A 15,899-nucleotide genomic window follows, 5' to 3' on the forward strand; every position below is an offset into this window, starting at 1 on the left:
AGAGAAAGGGAGGGACAAAGGCTCTGAGAGAGAGAGTCAGGAACAAAGGCAGGAGGAGTGAGACAGAGAGACACTCGGGAGAGCAGGCCAGAGTGAGGCCGAGCGGGAGAACAGAAAAGTAGAGACAGGGAAGAACGGGGGGCCACGGAGTGTGGACTATCCTGAATGACAGACAGTGGGGACAACAGTGGGGACGAGAGAATGGGCAGGGAGACCCACCCTGAGGCCTGAGAGCCGGGACAGGGAGGGAGGAGAGAGAGACTGAGAAAGATAATCACACAGAAGCAACGATACTGCGAGGTCAGAGAGGGCAAGGAGGTTTGAGAGGGAGAGAGAGGCCGGCAGGATAATACAGACGGACACACAGAGACCAGGGCCGACAAGGAGGCAAAAGTCGGGCGGAGGATGTCACAGAAATCCTGACCAGGCAGGGGGAGATCGAGACAGGCCCTTTTACACGGGCTCTAGATCTCAGCTCTGCTGGGCCTGTAGGGCCGGTGGGGCTCTGTGGACCCAGACAGGAGGTGCTTGCTCAAGGGCCGGCTGACACCAGGGGACCCTGACATGGAGCTAAGGGACCCCGAGAACCATGAGGATGGGGACCCAGAGGTGAGAGCTGGGAGACGAGGGAAAGGCAGACAGAGAGGCAGAAAACAGAGTCGGAGATAGACACGCGGAGGGACAGTGAGCAGACACACAGAGAGCAATGGAAGAGACCGGGAAACAGAAACATCAGAGACCCAGAATGACGCAAACCCAAGGATACACAGCAAGACCGAGGCTGCCAGGGAAATAGGCTCAGAAAGAAAGAACAAAGCACTGGATGAGGAGGATGGAGAGAGAATCGCGTGGGGTGGGGGTTGTGTCGGCTGAGGGCGCAGTCCCAACCTGGGCGGGGGGCTCCTGGTGGTTCCCACTGATGGACCTGGGCAGGGTCTCCGAGACAATCACCCTTAACCCCGCTAGGACACAAAAACAGGTGGCCCTAAGGCCAGTGAGTCATTATGACTCATCCTCCTCCCCGGGGACAATGACCCTATAACCCTGGCACCCCACATCAGCCCTGGGCTGGGCCTCCAATTTCCCCCACTGCTCTCAGTGGGCCCCAGACTCACCCCCTCCCCACTTCTACTCCTCTCCTACAGGAGGACACAGCTACGGCCCTCCAACGGCTCGTGGAGCTGACAGCCACCAGGGTGACCCCACTGAGAAATCTGCGTGTTCAGTACCGCCTCATCCGAAAGCTTGGCTCCGGCTCCTATGGCCGCGTACTCCTTGCCCGGCCTCGCCAAGGAGGTGAGTTGGACCACCAAAGGGCAGACCCTAGAACTTCCCCATAATAGGGTTCTCAGAAGCCACTGAGACAAAGAGCATCCTCAGGAGATGATGGGAGCCCTTCATCTGGATGGGGGTTCTCAGAAAGTCAAGAGCTCTTTGGTCCTCCAATAAACAGAGCTCATCCAAAGAAGGTAAGAGACTTTCCCGAGGCCACGCAGCAAGGCAGGAAGGCAGCTTGGATTGGAACTCAAGTCACCACGTCCCCTACTTTATTCGAGACAAAACTGAGGCTCAGAGAGGGTAAGACCGTTGTGCAAGGCCACACAGAGCAGGAAGAGTCCTCAGGGAAGGTCACCTTCAACCCCTACTTCATACAAGGACAAACTGGAAGCACAGAGAGGTCAGACACTGCCACTCTTGTTTTTGCATATGAAACATCTGAGGCTCAGAGAGGTTAGGCAGTTTGCCTAAGGCCCCACAGCAAAGATCAGGGTTCCCTGAGTTCCCTTCTGCACCCATTTCCCCGGCAGGTCCTGCTGTGGCCCTGAAGCTCCTGCGTCGAGACATGGTCCTGAGAACCACCTTTCTGAGAGAGTTCTGTGTGGGCCGCTGTGTCTCATCACACCCAGGCTTACTCCAGACCCTAGCAGGACCCCTGCAGACCCCCCGACACTTTGCCTTTGCCCAGGAGTATGCACCATATGGAGACCTCAGCGGGATGCTGCAGGAACGGGTGAGGCAGGTTGGGGACAAAGGTCGGGACTGCTTATCCCATGTACAACTCTGTCCCTAACCCACTCCTATCACCAATCCTGACACCCAAACCCGTCTTCAAGCTCGCTCTGTCCTAAGCCCCCAGACAACCTCCTTATTTCTAATTGTCAGTGCAATCCCATGCCTAACTCTAACCTTAAGCCACCCGACCACTCAACGCAAGTTTGCACGGGCAGGGGGTTGGATTTGGGGTTGGGGATGAAGTTAGGGGTGGCATTTTAATTGGCACTGCGGTTGGGAGTGTGGGAGTGGGTGAAGTTGGGTGGGTTGAGTTTATGTTTGATTATAGAATGGTAATGGGTGTGAAAAGTATTGATGGGGTTGCAGAGTGAGACAGGGATGGGTAAGGATATGTATACAGACTGAGTTGGAGATGGGCTGTACTGAGGTTTCCTCTGGTGAGGAGACCAGGTCAGGACTGAATCCATGAGATTCTGGGGGCACATGAGTTTGAAGATTAGAGTGAGACCATCTTTAAGAATAGATTTTGGAGGGGCGCCTGGGTGGCGCAGTCGGTTAAGCGTCCGACTTCAGCCAGGTCACGATCTCGCGGTCCGTGAGTTCGAGCCCCGCATCGGGCTCTGGGCTGATGGCTCGGAGCCTGGAGCCTGTTTCCGATTCTGTGTCTCCCTCGCTCTCTGCCCCTCCCCCGTTCATGCTCTGTGTCTCTGTGTCCCAAAAATAAATAAACATTGAAAAAAAATATTTAAAAGAATAGATTTTGGGTTTGAGATAGGGTTGGAGATAAACAGATGGAAAAAGAGAAGGGAGGGAGACAGATGAATGGATGGATGGATAGGTGGATGGATGGATGGTTGGAAAGATGCATGGATGAAAAGACGGGTGGGTGGAAAGATCGGTGGGTGGGAGGATTGAAGGATGGATGGGTGGATGGATGGACGGACGGACAGATGGACGGATGGATGGATGGATGGGTGGGTGGGTGGATGGGTGGATGGATGGACGGATGGATGGATGGGTGGGTGGGTGGATGGATTGAAGGACGGATGGATGGATGGATAGACGGATGGATGGATGGGTGGATGGTAGATACATGGAAGGAAGCAAGGAAGAATGGACGGATTTTGGTTATTAAATATTTGAATAAATCACTGGATTGCTGACTTGCTGGTGGAAAGGATGTTAAGCAGAAACCCTGCTGTGTAGATTGTTGACTGGATGAGAGGTTGGATGGATGGATTGCTGACTAGCTGCCCGGCTAGCTTGATAGATAGATTTCTCAATTGACTGATGAAATAAACTGACTTTTTTTTTTTTAATTTTTTTTTCAACGTTTATTTATTTTTGGGACAGAGAGAGACAGAGCATGAACGGGGGAGGGGCAGAGAGAGAGGGAGACACAGAATCGGAAACAGGCTCCAGGCTCTGAGCCATCAGCCCAGAGCCCGATGCGGGGCTCAAACTCACGGACCGCGAGATCGTGACCTGGCTGAAGTCGGACGCCTAACCGACTGCGCCACCCGGGCGCCCCGAAATAAACTGACTTTAGATTGGGGTCTGAGTTAGACACAGGATCTAAATTAGTAGGGACTAAGCTTAGGATAAAATATGAGATTTGGGTTCCCATTGGAGATCTGGGTGGTAGGGCTAGAGGAGAAAAGAAATGTAAGGAGTGGGTCTGAGTATCAGGGTTAGGAGAAACCTTGGTGGAAGCTAAAAGAGCTTCTGGTTCAGTCTGGGGTTCCAGTGACGACATTCGTGGGGGTTAGAGTGCAGGGCGGCTGCAGATTGTGGCTGAGGATAATCTGGAGAAGGTGTTAGGGGTGCGGTGGAGACACTAGAGGTAGCCACTGGTCTGAGGTTCTGAATTCTTGAACCCCAAGAAACAAAATAAAGAAGGAGCCTGACTCTCATCTCTCCTTGACCCCAGGGCCTCCCAGAGCTGCTGGTGAAGAGGGTGGTGGCCCAGCTAGCCGGAGCCCTGGACTTCCTCCATGGCCGGGGGCTGGTCCATGCGGATGTCAAGCCAGACAACGTGCTGGTCTTTGACCCTGTCTGCAGCCGTGTGGCCCTAGGTGACCTAGGTCTGACCCGGCCCGAGGGCAGTCCAACCCCTGCCCCACCAGGGCCGCTGCCCTCCGCCCCACCCGAGCTCTGCCTCTTGCTGCCACCTGACACCCTGCCCCTGCGCCCAGCGGTGGACTCCTGGGGCCTGGGGGTGCTTCTCTTCTGTGCTGCCACTGCCTGTTTCCCTTGGGATGTGGCCCTGGCCCCTGACCCCGAGTTCGAGGCCTTTGCTGGCTGGCTGACCACCAGGCCCCAGCCGCCTCAACCACCCCCCCCTTGGGACCAGTTTGCTCCCCCAGCTCTGGCATTGCTCCAGGGGCTTCTAGACCTGGATCCCGAGACTAGGAGCCCCCCGCTGGTTGTCCTGGACTTCTTGGGGGATGACTGGGGGTTAGAGAGGAACAGAGAGGGGTCTGGGGGCTTGGGGGACATGTCTGGTGAAGATGGGGAGGAGGAGGAAGAGGGGGGAGCGAGCCTGGAGGAGGGGACAGAGGAGGAAGAGGAGGAGGAGGAGGAAGAGCAGGAGGGCAAAGGTGGCAGGAGGATGGGGACAGATGGGGGAGCTCCCTGACCAGGTGACTGAGACAGGTGGCCACAGCCTGGGCCAGAGGCCCCTCCCGCAGCCTCCCTCCCCCAACCCTGGCCACCTGGATGGAGACAGCTGCTCCCGGGAGGACAGGGATGGAACATACTGCATCTCACCCTGCTGAGGGCTGGACTGGGGCGCACAATTTCCCTCTCAGCTGAGGACCCGGGAGCCCAAGACCCAGCCCCTCCTCCCTCAGACCCGGGAGTCTAGGCCCCCAGCCCCTCTTCCTTCTGTCCTGAATGTGTCTTCTTGAAGGAAGGCACTGTTTCCGCAGACGCATTTCCGCAGTGCAGGGACATGCTGAATCCTCATCATGGACTTCTGATGGGGTCACTCATCCCCACCAAGACCCAGTTGACGCTCACTGTCCCTGTCACTAAATCTGGGCTTTCAGGATCTGACTGAAATCTGATGATGGACACCTCATCTCCTTCTCCCATTTCCTGGGGCTCTGGGTGACATATTGGGGAAGTCACTCATTCTTTCTGGACCTAAATACACACACACACACACACACACACACACACACGCACGCACACACTTCCGGCAGCTACTTCTTGCGTCCTTCCCAAGAATGGCGTTGTCCGCAGCTCAGTGCCTCCAAGAAGTGGACCTCTCCCCAGGCCCTCTCCAGCCTCGGGAAATTTTATCCGGGTGACCTGTGTCTCCCATCTTTTTCGGCCTCACCTCCTGTGCTGTCCAGGATGGACTTGTTTTTGTTTTTGTTTTCTGTTTCGACATCCTTTCCGCTCCCACATGGCGAGTGCCCTGCGCCGGCTCCCTACGAGCACAGAGCACCAAGGTGTGTGACTGTCCCAGGCGTGTGGACCTCAGAGCCGTCCATGTGGAGGGCCACAGCTGCTTTGGAAGACCGTGCATTCACCTGGGCCAGGCTGGGAGCCGTGTGCCCCACGACACACACGCAGGCACACGTACCCCTTGCTTATGATGCTTCACACCTGCAGGGCAGGGGCTGCGTGCATCTGGCCCCAGCACCCGGCAGAGTCAGGAATGGGAACTGCTCCCTCCACGGGAATCTGTCCCTCGTGCCTTCTAGACTTAAACACGTGGGTCCACCAAGCACAGTGTGGTGTCCTGGATTGGACCCGGGGACAGCGTAAGGTTGTTGGCGGAGGCGTCTGAGTGATGATTTCTTTGTTTGGACAAATGTGGGGTCGTTGGCTGTGTCAGATATCAACCTGGTGGGGAGCGGGGGACGGCCCGGCAGTTCTCAGCACCATCTTTCAGGCTATTCTGGAAATCTAAAGTTATTCTGAAATAAAGGTTTATTAAAAAAAAAAATGAAGTGAGTCCACAGGGGTCCTCTTGCTGTAAACCTGGCGAGGAGATGTGACATCCCAGGCCCCGGCCCCTCCTCCCTCAGACCCTGGAGATTCTGCCTACCCCCTCCCTCCAACTTTAAAGTCTTCGGATTCAGAACGCAGACCTCCCCTCCCCTCCCCTCCCCTCCCTTCCCAGTTGCTCTACCACCTGCTTCCCCTCTGCCCCAAGTCTGAGATCATCTCTCACTGCATCGTTCTGGAATCTCGTTGTCTCATCCTTTCCCCAAACAGGACCCCAGTGTCTCATCCCCTGGACACCCCTCACCAAACACTTGTGTCTGACCTGTCAATGGGGCATTGATGGGGCAGCTGGGTGGGGTCAAGGCAGGGGCAAGCAAGAGAAATGATGTCATCCTCTACAGTGGCCCGGACTCCTGGGTCTGAGGGAGGGGGCACTGGGGTCCTAGAGTCCTGGGTCTGAGGGAGGAGGATCTGAGGGAGGAGGGGCTGGGGGCCTGAGCTTCTGGGTCTGAGGGAGGAAGGGCTGGTGGCCTGGAATCCTGGATCTGAGGGAGGAGGCTAATGGGAGCCCGGACTCCTGGGTCTGAGGGAGGAGGCGCTGGGGGCCTGGACTCCCAGGTCTGAGGGAGGAGGGGCTGGAGCCTGGACTCCCAGGTCTGAGGGAGGAGGGGGCTGGGGGCCTGGGTCTGGGACACATTTCTGACAGCAGCCAGTTCTAGGAGTCAACACACGATGTCGCTCTGGCCCCAGTGGGGTAGAAGGGGCGGGGCCAGGGGCGGGGCCTACGACCCCCTAGGTGGGGGCGGGGTCTGCTCCCGGGCAGGCCTCTGCTGGCATGGGATCTAGTGCTGGGCACTGACCACAGCAGGCAGCGAAGGGTCGGGCAAGCTTTGGAGAAGGTGAGGCTTGGAGGCCGGAGCCCAGGTCAGGAGGAGGCAAGGGTTAAGCCGCGTGAGGTGGGCAGCACCTGATAGTGAAGCCGGGCAGTTGGCCACAGTCCTAGGTCCCTCAGAGGGCCGGGGCTGAACTTTGAGGCCGTAGGGTGGTTGAGTGTTAGGGAAAGAGAGTCTGGGAGTCAAAAGATGTGTGAGTCATATAAGGTTCAGGAGAGGGGTGGGCTGGTGGTCCAGAGTCCCGGTCTGAGGGAGGAGGGAGCTGGGGGGGGGGTGGTTGGTCTGGACTCCTGGGTCTGAGGGAGGAGGTGCTGGAGGGACTGGAGTGCTGGGTCTGAGCGGGGAGGAGGGTGGTGGCCTGGAGTCCTGGGTCTGAGGGAGGAGAGGAGAGGGAGCCTGGAGTCCTGAATCTGAGGGAGGAGGGGCTGGGGCAGGACTCCTGGGTCTGAGGGAGCAGGTCCTGGGGGCCAGGACTCCTGGTCTGAGGGAGGAGGGACTGGGGGCCAGGACTCCTGGGTCTGAGAGAGGAGGAGTAAGGTCAGAGCTGGACCCCAGGCGTCTCAAGGACTTGGGGACTTCTCCCAAGTGCTTGCTCCCATCCAGGTCCCAGCGTCCCCACGGCCCTGGCGTGCGCAGCCGCCCTCCCCAGCCCCTGGAGGCAGAGAACACCTGTTTGCTCTTAGGCGAAAGAGGCTACTCATCCACCCCCAGGGCCCAAGTCTGTTTGCTTTGGAAACAAGGTGGGGGGTGTCTCGAGTTATCTGGTTCATCTTTCACCCTTGGGCCATTGGGTGGCGCAGGGATGTGGGGGCAGGGGCGAGAGATATCTGTGACCTTAGGCTTGACCTCACCCCAACCCGCAACTGGTCTCCCCACTCCTCAGATGCGGCTAATGAAGAGAGAGACTGAGTCACAGTGGGGAGTGCCAATGAGCCCCTAGCCCCAGGAGTCTAGCCCCCCCCCAAGCCCCCTCCTCCCTCAGGCCCAGGAGGCCAGACTCGCAGCCCCTCGTCCCTTGGGCCCCAGGTCTAGCAGGACCTCGGCCCTGGGTCACTGTCTCTACTCTGCCCTGCAGAGATGCCCGGCAAACAGTCAGATGAGGAACAGGTGGAGACGGGGGCTGCGGAGAACTTGGCCGAGGAGGACCTAGGGGGCCTCACGGCAGAGGAGCTCCGGCAGGGCCAGGAGGCAGCCCTGGAGCTAGAGGACATGATGGCGCTGAGCGCCCAGACCCTGGTCCGAGCCGAGGTGGACGAGCTTTACCAGCAAGTGCGTCCCCTGGGCCAGGGCCGCTTCGGCCGGGTCCTGCTGGTCACCCATCGCCAGAAAGGTACCAGGGCCTGGAGACAGATACTGGAGGGGCAGAGGGTGGCGGACTGGGCCCCGGCAGAAGCTGGCCGAGGCCGGGGAGTCCGTAAACATGAACCAAGTGTTGCCTCTGCCCCTTCCGGGCTGTGTGTTCTTGGGAAGTTCCCTACCCTCTCTGAGCCTCGGCCTCCTCCTTCGGAAATGCGGGTGATGATTCCTCCTCTGGAAAGACTGTGTTTTTCTCTGAGCGTATGTCGATGGCTCGAGTTGCCGGTAAGAAAGGGGAGCAAGAGAGTCCCTCCCTCTGGCGCTCACATGTGGCCAGCTTAGCGGTCGCCATGGGGATGATGCGGACTCATGCCGTCTGCCAGGTACTTAGCAAGGCTGGTGCACAGTGGGCTTGCAGGGCACACTGCCCCCACCCCCTGTCTGTTACCTTTCTGCCAGTGTGGACACATCCTCTGTCCTTCCCCTGAAACAGGGACAGTATGGATGGACTCGGAGTCGGTGTCAATTCGGGCTTCCAAGGCCACCTTGGGGGCTCTGCCCTGTCCTGGGTGGTTGCTGCCTGGAAGCCAGAGATCAATCTGAGTCAGCCCTGCCTTCAAGGAGGAGCTCCAGGATGGGTAGGGACAGAGACAGTACTGGCGTGCTTGGGCGGCCCAGACAAGGCCCCACGGACTAGGGCGGCTGAAAACATAGGGATTTGTTTGCTCACACCTGTGGGGGCCGGAAGTCTGAGACCCTGGTGTGGGCAGACTCAGTCTCCTCCGAGGCCGCTCTCCTTGGCTTGCACACGGCCGTCTCCTCCCAGTGTCCTCACATGTGCGTGTCTGTGTCCAGCTTCCTCCTTTTATAGGGACGCCAGTCGCGGTGGACTGTGACCTCATTTTACCTCTTCAAGACCCTATCTCCAAATACAGTTATGTTCTGTGAAACTGGGAGTGAGGACCCCGACGTCAGGATTTGGGGAGGGGGGGTGCACGGTTCAGCCCATGACGGAGAGACAGGCAGACAGAGATGCAGACGTGAGTCGTCGCAGAACATCGAGGCACCGGCAGTAATGGGGACACGGGGGGTGGGCACTGCTTCATTCGACCTTCTGGGTGCCCGCCCCACGCTGGGAGGCAGTGGGGGCATCGAGGTAGAGACCCAGAGCCCCTGAGGGCTCACAGCGCAGAGCGAGTGCAGAGGGACGGGTACCATCAAAATAGAAGGTGGCATGTGCCATGATGGCGGGAATCCAGGGTACTTGCAGACGGTCAGAAAAGGCGCCGCTGCATCCGGCTGAGGGGTGGGAAGAGAATGGTCAGTGTTTTAGGTGAGGAGGTGACCTCTCTCCATCACGCATGGCCTCCTGATACAGGAGGCTGGGACCTCGCGGCTGCTGGGGAATCAAAAAATGGAAGCCACCAGAGTTCCTGGCTTCGGGGAACTTCGTTCCAGGAAATGGCTTGCATGGGTGACAACCTCCTTAGGATTCCTCCTTGATCAGATCGATTCGCCAGTGCAGGACGTCTTTTCTCCCACTGCCTTCGACGTGGCTTTTGTGCCCGGGGTTTTGTTGGGATGAAGGGCTTTGCAAACTAGGTCATGTGAGGTTCTGAGTTCGGTCTACGGGGCTCCCCTCTGTCTGCTCTGAGACAGCGGGGCAGAAACTCACCGAATGCCTGCATTATTACGGTCATTACCGCTGGCAGTGTTTTCGTGGCCATCTGGGGTGGGCAGGGTAGGGAGGCAGGGATTGGAAGACACGGCGACGGCATGTGGGGACGAGTCTGGGCTGAGGGGCCGGCAAGGTGACCCTGGGCTCTCACACTCCTTCCACACCTGTCTCTGCTGCCCCCAGGCACTACCCTGGCCCTGAAGGAACTCCCAAAGGCCTCCACGTCTCTCCGCGGCTTCCTGTATGAGTTCTGCGTGGGCCTCTCGCTGGGCACACATTCGGCCATAGTAGCGGCCTACGGCATCGGCATCGAGTCCGCCACCTCCTACAGCTTCCTGACGGAGCCTGTCCTGTGTGGGGACCTCATCACCTTCATCCAGCCCAAGGTGGGTAGGTAGACCCCGAGCAGGCCTCCGAGGGTGTCCCTCTGGGGCTCAGGAGTGCGCTCACCGAATTGGGCTTCACCCAGCCTCACTGTAGCCCCCGAGGCCCCTCATGGGGCCTCCCTGGAGGAGAGAGAACCGACACTATCCCCCACTGAGATTCACCGGCCCTCATGGACTCACCCCAGGCCTCACTGGGTTTCACTGAGCCTCATGGGGGTCACAGGAGCCCTCACGGGGTCACACTAGGCCCCCCTGGGCCCATCGGGGTCACACACTAGGCCTCACCGTGGCAGACTTATCTGAGGTCATGCATTCTCCGGGGCGTCCCTGGGACTGGGGAGACGCTTCCCCCGGTTGGCCGGGGCGGGGCGGGGCGGGGCCGGGTGGAGGGCCCTGACGCCGTCCCCCGCAGGTGGGCCTCCCGCAGCCGGCCGTACAGCGCTGCGCAGCTCAGCTGGCCTCAGCCCTGGAGCACATCCACTCCCGCGGCCTGGTGTACCGGGACGTCAAGCCCGAGAACGTGCTGGTGTGCGACCCCGCCTGCCAGCAGGTCAAACTGACCGACTTCGGCCACACGCGGCCCCGCGGGACCCTGCTGCGCCTGACCGGGCCGCCCATCCCTTACACGGCCCCCGAGCTCTGCTGCCCCCCGCCCCTCCCCGAGGGCCTGCCCATCCAGCCTGCCCTGGACGCCTGGGCGCTGGGGGTCCTGCTCTTCTGCCTCCTCACCGGCTACTTCCCCTGGGACCAGCCCCTGGCCGAGGCCGACCCCTTCTACGACGACTTCCTCATCTGGCAGGCGTCCGGCCAGCCCCAGGACCGTCCGCAGCCCTGGTTCGGCCTGACGCCGGAGGCGGACAGTCTCCTGTGGGGGCTGCTGGATCCTCGCCCCCGCAAGAGGAGCCCCGTGGGCTCCGTCCGGGACTACCTGGGGCGTCCCTGGAGGCAGCGGGAGGGGGAGGCTGAGGAGGTGGATGAGGGGGACGGACAGGAGGATGGAGAGTGAGCGGGCACAGCCTGAGCCCACCTTCCTGCAGAGACTCTGGAAGGGAGCCGGGTGGACCCCACATCCTGAGGTCTCCTCTGCCTTCACGGGGTGGCTTGTGGCTTCCCTCTCACCTCTTTGCCCCTCTCGGCCTTCCCTTCCTCCTGCGTGGGCATTCCGCGTCCCTCGCGTGGCCTGGGGGGCCTCCGTGTCACCGTCGCCATCTGCCCCGGGGCTTTGGCAAACGCCGTTGCCTTTGCCTGTGGTCTCCTGGCTCATTTCCTCACCTCCCGCTCCTCAGTGAAGCCCCCCACCCCCCACCGGGCAGCCGCATGTCTTCACTCTCTGGCCCCCTTCCCTCTGTGACATACACGTGGGTCTGTGTCCTGCTGGGGGACAGGGGTCCAGCCTGTCCTGGGGGGTCCCCCACGTAGCTGTCTCTGTCCTGGTCCATAGCAAGGGCCGGGGAATGCGTGTACAATAAACGAACCCGTCTGGTTTGTGTCCCTGTCTTCCTGCCCCGTCTTTCTCTCCTCCCAGGCTGGGCTTCACTTACTCCCGTTGCCCTGTTCTTCTGCCTGCACGCCAGGCTGTCGCCCTCCTGATAATGTGTCCTCTCTTCTCTCACCCAACTTCATCTGGCACCTAGGTCTCCATGATGCTGTTGGTCTGTCACCTTGGGAAAGAGAAGGGCAATGCACATGCTGGACCGTGTTGTCAGGAAGAGAGAGAGAGAGAGAGAGAGGGAGGGAGAGACGGAAAGAATGGCAGAAAACGGTCCCGTGTGGCCGTGCTGCGTGCCGCACGCATGTCTGTGAGTGAGCCTGCTTCTGCAAGGACCTGTGTGTGAGCAGAGGCACTGAGCGTCAGAGCCATCCGTGGATAGGAGCCTGAGCTGGCCTGGAGCGTGGCCGTGAGCGTCTGAGCCCGTGGGGGGTTGGGAGGGGGGGAGACGGTGAGGGCATGACTGTGTCTCTGTGGATGATGTGATTGTGTTGCGTGTGTCGGAGCGTCTGAGCCTGTGTGTGAGGGGACTGGGTGGAAGTTTGCACGCACCTTGCTCCGTGCGTGTGGACGTCGGGCCTGTTTGTGTGTCCGTGAGACCTTGAGTGTGTGTGTGTGCAGCAGGAGGAAAGTCACCCAGGCGCCACTGCCAGTCACCGGCCGGGCCCCTCTCTCCTTCACACCTTCCCCCCTCCACCCAGGCCCCTTCTTGGCAGCCGCCCTGTTTGCAAACACTCTGTCTTCCTCTCCTCGCCCTCTTTGGCCACCAGCCCAGAGCAAGGCTACAACTCAGAGCTGGATCGTGTGTCACTCTCTCCCAGGCCCTCACCACCCCCTCCAGTGCCCCTGCTGTGGCCTCAAGGCGCTACATGGGCAGGGGGTGGGGTTTGGGATGACCCTCAAAGCCCTTCAATCTAGGTTCAATCCAGAGGACTAGGGGCATGGCCCCTGTCCCAGGCAACCCAGGTGAGCTTACTGGAGTAGGGGACCACTGGAGAGAACCAGACAGGGAGGTAGATAAGTGGCGGCGGGGGGGGGGGGGGGGCACGATCAGGACCTCCTGCCATCTTATCCGTGAATCTGAAATAGCCTGAGCCATCACGCCAAGAATGTGTCCCAAAGAAGCTGGAGGTGGCTGGGGCAGGGTGGAGCTGGATAAGAGGGGAGTGGAGATAGGAGGGGCAGGCAGGCCCCCCCCCCCAACCGGGCATGGCAGAGGGTGTTAATTGGTGGCAGCAGCTGAGGATTAACTGGGAGTGATAATCACCCAGTCGGGGGCCCCAGGGCAGGGGAGGAGGACCAAGATTCCCAGGAAAGGCCTGAAAGGGGCAGGGGCAGTGCTAATTAATATTAGTTACTTATTAAATAAAACTTAATACTGATCATAAAACTTAACAGTAAAGAAGCCATGCTCCTCGAGCAGCAGCAACACCCCCCCTCCGCCTGCTGCAGACACATCTGCCCGCTCGCTAGGACCCTCCCCATTTCACAGGTAGGAGCCACAGGGGCAGCCAGGGCAGCCAAGGTAGCACCTTGGGGGCAGGGGCAGGGTCGGAGCCAGGAGTCAAACCCAGATTGCATCTTCAGGCTGTCAGCACCAAAAGGGTCCCGCACAGCGGGCTGGGGTTTGTGTGGGCGTGAGTCAGCGTGAGGGAGTGTGTGTGGGTATACGTGTGTGCGTGAGTGTGCATGGGGGCTTGTGTGAGTGTATGCCTGTGGCTGTGAGGCAGACACTCTTTCCTGGGAGGACACGGGCACTGGGGGTCGGGAGTAAATGATGGAGATAGAAATGGGAGGTCACAGGAGCCTCCAGACCCACTGACACGTGTTGACGAGGACGTGGAGAAGTTGGGCCCCCGTGCCGTGCTGGGGGGATGTGACACAGTGCAGCCACTGTGGACGACAGTCAGCAGTTCCTCACAACATTAAACACAGAATTACCACGTGGCCCGGCAATTATGCTCCTAGTATGTGCCCACAGAAAACGAAAACGTGCGTCCACACAGATACTAACAGCAACGTTGCTCACAAGAGCCAAAAAGCGGAAACCACCGAAATGTCCATCAACAAATGAGTGGATGAACAAAATGTGGTCCATCCATACTCTGGAACATTACTTGGCCATGAAAAGGGACAAAGGGAGCACTGACACATGCCACAGCGTGGACGGACCTCACAAACACCACGGGAAGAGACAGGCCAGTCGTGGAAGATGATCCATCGTAGGATTCCATTGTGGAAATGTCCAGAATAGGCCAATCAACAGAGGAGGAAATACTGGTGGTTGCTGAGGGTGGGGCTGTTGGGGACAATGGGAAATGGCCACTAAGGGGCACAGCGTTTCTTCTTGGGGGTGGTGATGGTGGTGGACACGTTCTAGAATTAGATCATGGTCTGTGTTGCACAATTCTCTATGTTAAAAGCCACTGAATTGTACACGGAGAAAGGGTGAATTTTATGACATGTAAATTTCATCTCAATGAGATGAAAAACAACAACAACAACAAACAAAACACCACAAAACAGGCTTTTCCCAGGTTTTCATGCCTTGATTGGTTTTCTTTCCTTCTCCGGCCCCTGAATCCCCATTAAAGAGAAAGAAAAAAGCCCTTCTGTCTTTGCAATAGCTCTGAATTAATCACAAACCAAGCCCTTAAATTCAGGACCCACTCCCTACTCCTCCTCCGATTTACAGAAAAGACAGTTGAGGCCCCGACAGGGAACACCCTACTTTCCAAAGAGCCTGAATTCCATCCCAGCTCTGGCCTGATTCCACAGTCTTTGTTCTTAAAACCCACCCAGCAATTCTAAAGTGTTCCCCGGGCCTGTGGCCATGAAGGACATTCTGCCCCCGACCAGCTGGGGAACCCCAAGCTTGCAAGATGGGCCATGTGGGTGTCCGGTGCAAAGTGAAAATGTGGAGTTTCTCGTTTAAAAAAAAAAAAAAAAGTATTTCCATCCTCTCTCTCTCCCTCTGCATGGGGATACTGGCTGGTAGATCCTCACGGGGATGGGACCAGGATCCAGCCACCAGAGCCCATTAGGGAAGTGACTTGGCCTGAGCCCAGGCTCGTGCTTCACTGTCCCATCCACCTCACTTACAAAACACAAAACGAAAACTCATGAGGAACGTCAGGACGGTTGCCGCAGAGAATCAAACCCTTGCGGCCACACCCAACCTGCACCCTGCTCCCATGGAGGGGAGGGGGGGTTGCCTTGGGCCAGAGCAGGGCCAGCAGAGAAGCCTCTAGAAACAAGCTCTCTGGCAGTAGTCTTCTGCAGTTCGGTGCTCACACAGATATGCAAACGGCCTGGGCCATCCTTCTCACACATGAAGGCTGCCAGCCATGAATCACCTGCCTCCCTTTACAACCCGGATTCTGATCTGGTGGGTCTGAGGCGGTGCTGGTGAGCCCTATGCCGCCAGAGCACGGTTCACACTTGCTGGTGCAAGGGACACAACTCGAGAGTACTGATCCTGCACCCTAGCTGAACTCTTACTAACACCAATCATTTGTGCACTGGATTCTTTGGGGTTTTCTACACGGACAGCCATTATTGCCCATAGGAAAGGACAGATCTGTGTCTCTCTGTCCGCCCTTTGTGTGATTAAGGAAGTCCCCTCTTCTCCGACTCTGCTAAGAGTGTATGTGTGTAAACCGTGAATGGGTGTTGAATTTTATCAAATGTTTTTTCTGCATCAGTTGACCTTGCTAGGCCTCTGCAGCTACTGTTCTGGGCCTGGTGCAAGCTGGCGGGCACAGCAGAGGGCTCAGCCGTCCCGTGGGAGGTGTCCAGGTCAGGGCCAGCAGTAGGTGGAGGCTGGCCATCCACCCTGGCCTTGGGCCCCGGGGCCAGATGTTTGGGCTTAGCTGCCTGGCCAAGCAGGGATAGAGTGACCGGATAATTAAGCACTCGCCTCTTTGGGGCTGGCAGAAGGCAGCAGAGGGTGGAGGGACCTTGGGCCAGAGTCCCCTCCCCAACCTCAGCCCACTGATGGGGGAGCCCGAAGCCTAAAACCCCGTGGGGCCCTCTGGGGGGGACCCAGAGTTGGGGTGCACCTGCTCCAATCTACAAATGGGAAAGCAGACCTTTTGCCTCCAAGTTGGTGTGCAGTCCTGGGAGCCCCTAACTACCCAGGAGGGAAGGGGAAGGCAGGCAGAGGCCCCCCCTCAGCCCCCTCC

At 58.6% G+C, this 15,899-nt stretch overlaps 2 protein-coding genes across 7 annotated transcripts; both read left to right on the top strand.

The window, feature by feature from the left end:
* Window positions 1-564: 564 nt before the first annotated feature.
* Window positions 565-5,988, top strand: SBK3 (SH3 domain binding kinase family member 3). The gene is made up of 4 exons (XM_045046913.1): window positions 565-609; window positions 1,035-1,296; window positions 1,809-2,011; window positions 3,944-5,988. Exons 1-4 carry the CDS (start codon window positions 565-567, stop codon window positions 4,649-4,651), a joined length of 1,218 nt encoding a protein of 405 aa, XP_044902848.1. The 3' UTR covers window positions 4,652-5,988.
* A 764-nt stretch (window positions 5,989-6,752) lies between these two features.
* On the top strand, window positions 6,753-11,715 carry SBK2 (SH3 domain binding kinase family member 2). 6 transcript variants are annotated; one of them, XM_023245131.2, is made up of 5 exons: window positions 6,753-6,872; window positions 7,470-7,606; window positions 7,942-8,196; window positions 10,024-10,226; window positions 10,639-11,715. In XM_023245131.2, exons 3-5 carry the CDS (start codon window positions 7,944-7,946, stop codon window positions 11,230-11,232), a joined length of 1,050 nt encoding a protein of 349 aa, XP_023100899.1. In that variant the 5' UTR covers window positions 6,753-6,872; window positions 7,470-7,606; window positions 7,942-7,943; the 3' UTR covers window positions 11,233-11,715. The 6 variants fall into 6 exon arrangements, with proteins under 6 accessions (XP_023100899.1, XP_023100900.1, XP_023100903.1 ...); XM_023245135.2 differs by having other exon boundaries at window positions 6,802-6,872; window positions 7,453-7,606; XM_045045638.1 differs by having other exon boundaries at window positions 6,855-6,872; window positions 7,550-7,606.
* The last annotated feature ends 4,184 nt before the right edge of the window (window positions 11,716-15,899 follow it).

The sequence above is a fragment of the Felis catus genome, chromosome E2 (genome assembly GCF_018350175.1).
Source record: "Felis catus isolate Fca126 chromosome E2, F.catus_Fca126_mat1.0, whole genome shotgun sequence".
NCBI lineage: Eukaryota > Metazoa > Chordata > Mammalia > Carnivora > Felidae > Felis > Felis catus.

Bases quoted from the DNA above. Each gene is read 5' to 3' on its own strand.
- SBK3 (XM_045046913.1), top strand. From the start codon at position 565: ATGGAGCTAAGGGACCCCGAGAACCATGAGGATGGGGACCCAGAG. The intron at 1,297-1,808 runs GTGAGTTGGACC...TTTCCCCGGCAG, and splicing joins TGCCCGGCCTCGCCAAGGAG to GTCCTGCTGTGGCCCTGAAG. The intron at 2,012-3,943 runs GTGAGGCAGGTT...CCTTGACCCCAG, and splicing joins GCGGGATGCTGCAGGAACGG to GGCCTCCCAGAGCTGCTGGT.
- SBK2 (XM_023245131.2), top strand. From the start codon at position 7,944: ATGCCCGGCAAACAGTCAGATGAGGAACAGGTGGAGACGGGGGCTGCG. The intron at 8,197-10,023 runs GTACCAGGGCCT...TGCTGCCCCCAG, and splicing joins GGTCACCCATCGCCAGAAAG to GCACTACCCTGGCCCTGAAG. The intron at 10,227-10,638 runs GTGGGTAGGTAG...CGTCCCCCGCAG, and splicing joins TCACCTTCATCCAGCCCAAG to GTGGGCCTCCCGCAGCCGGC.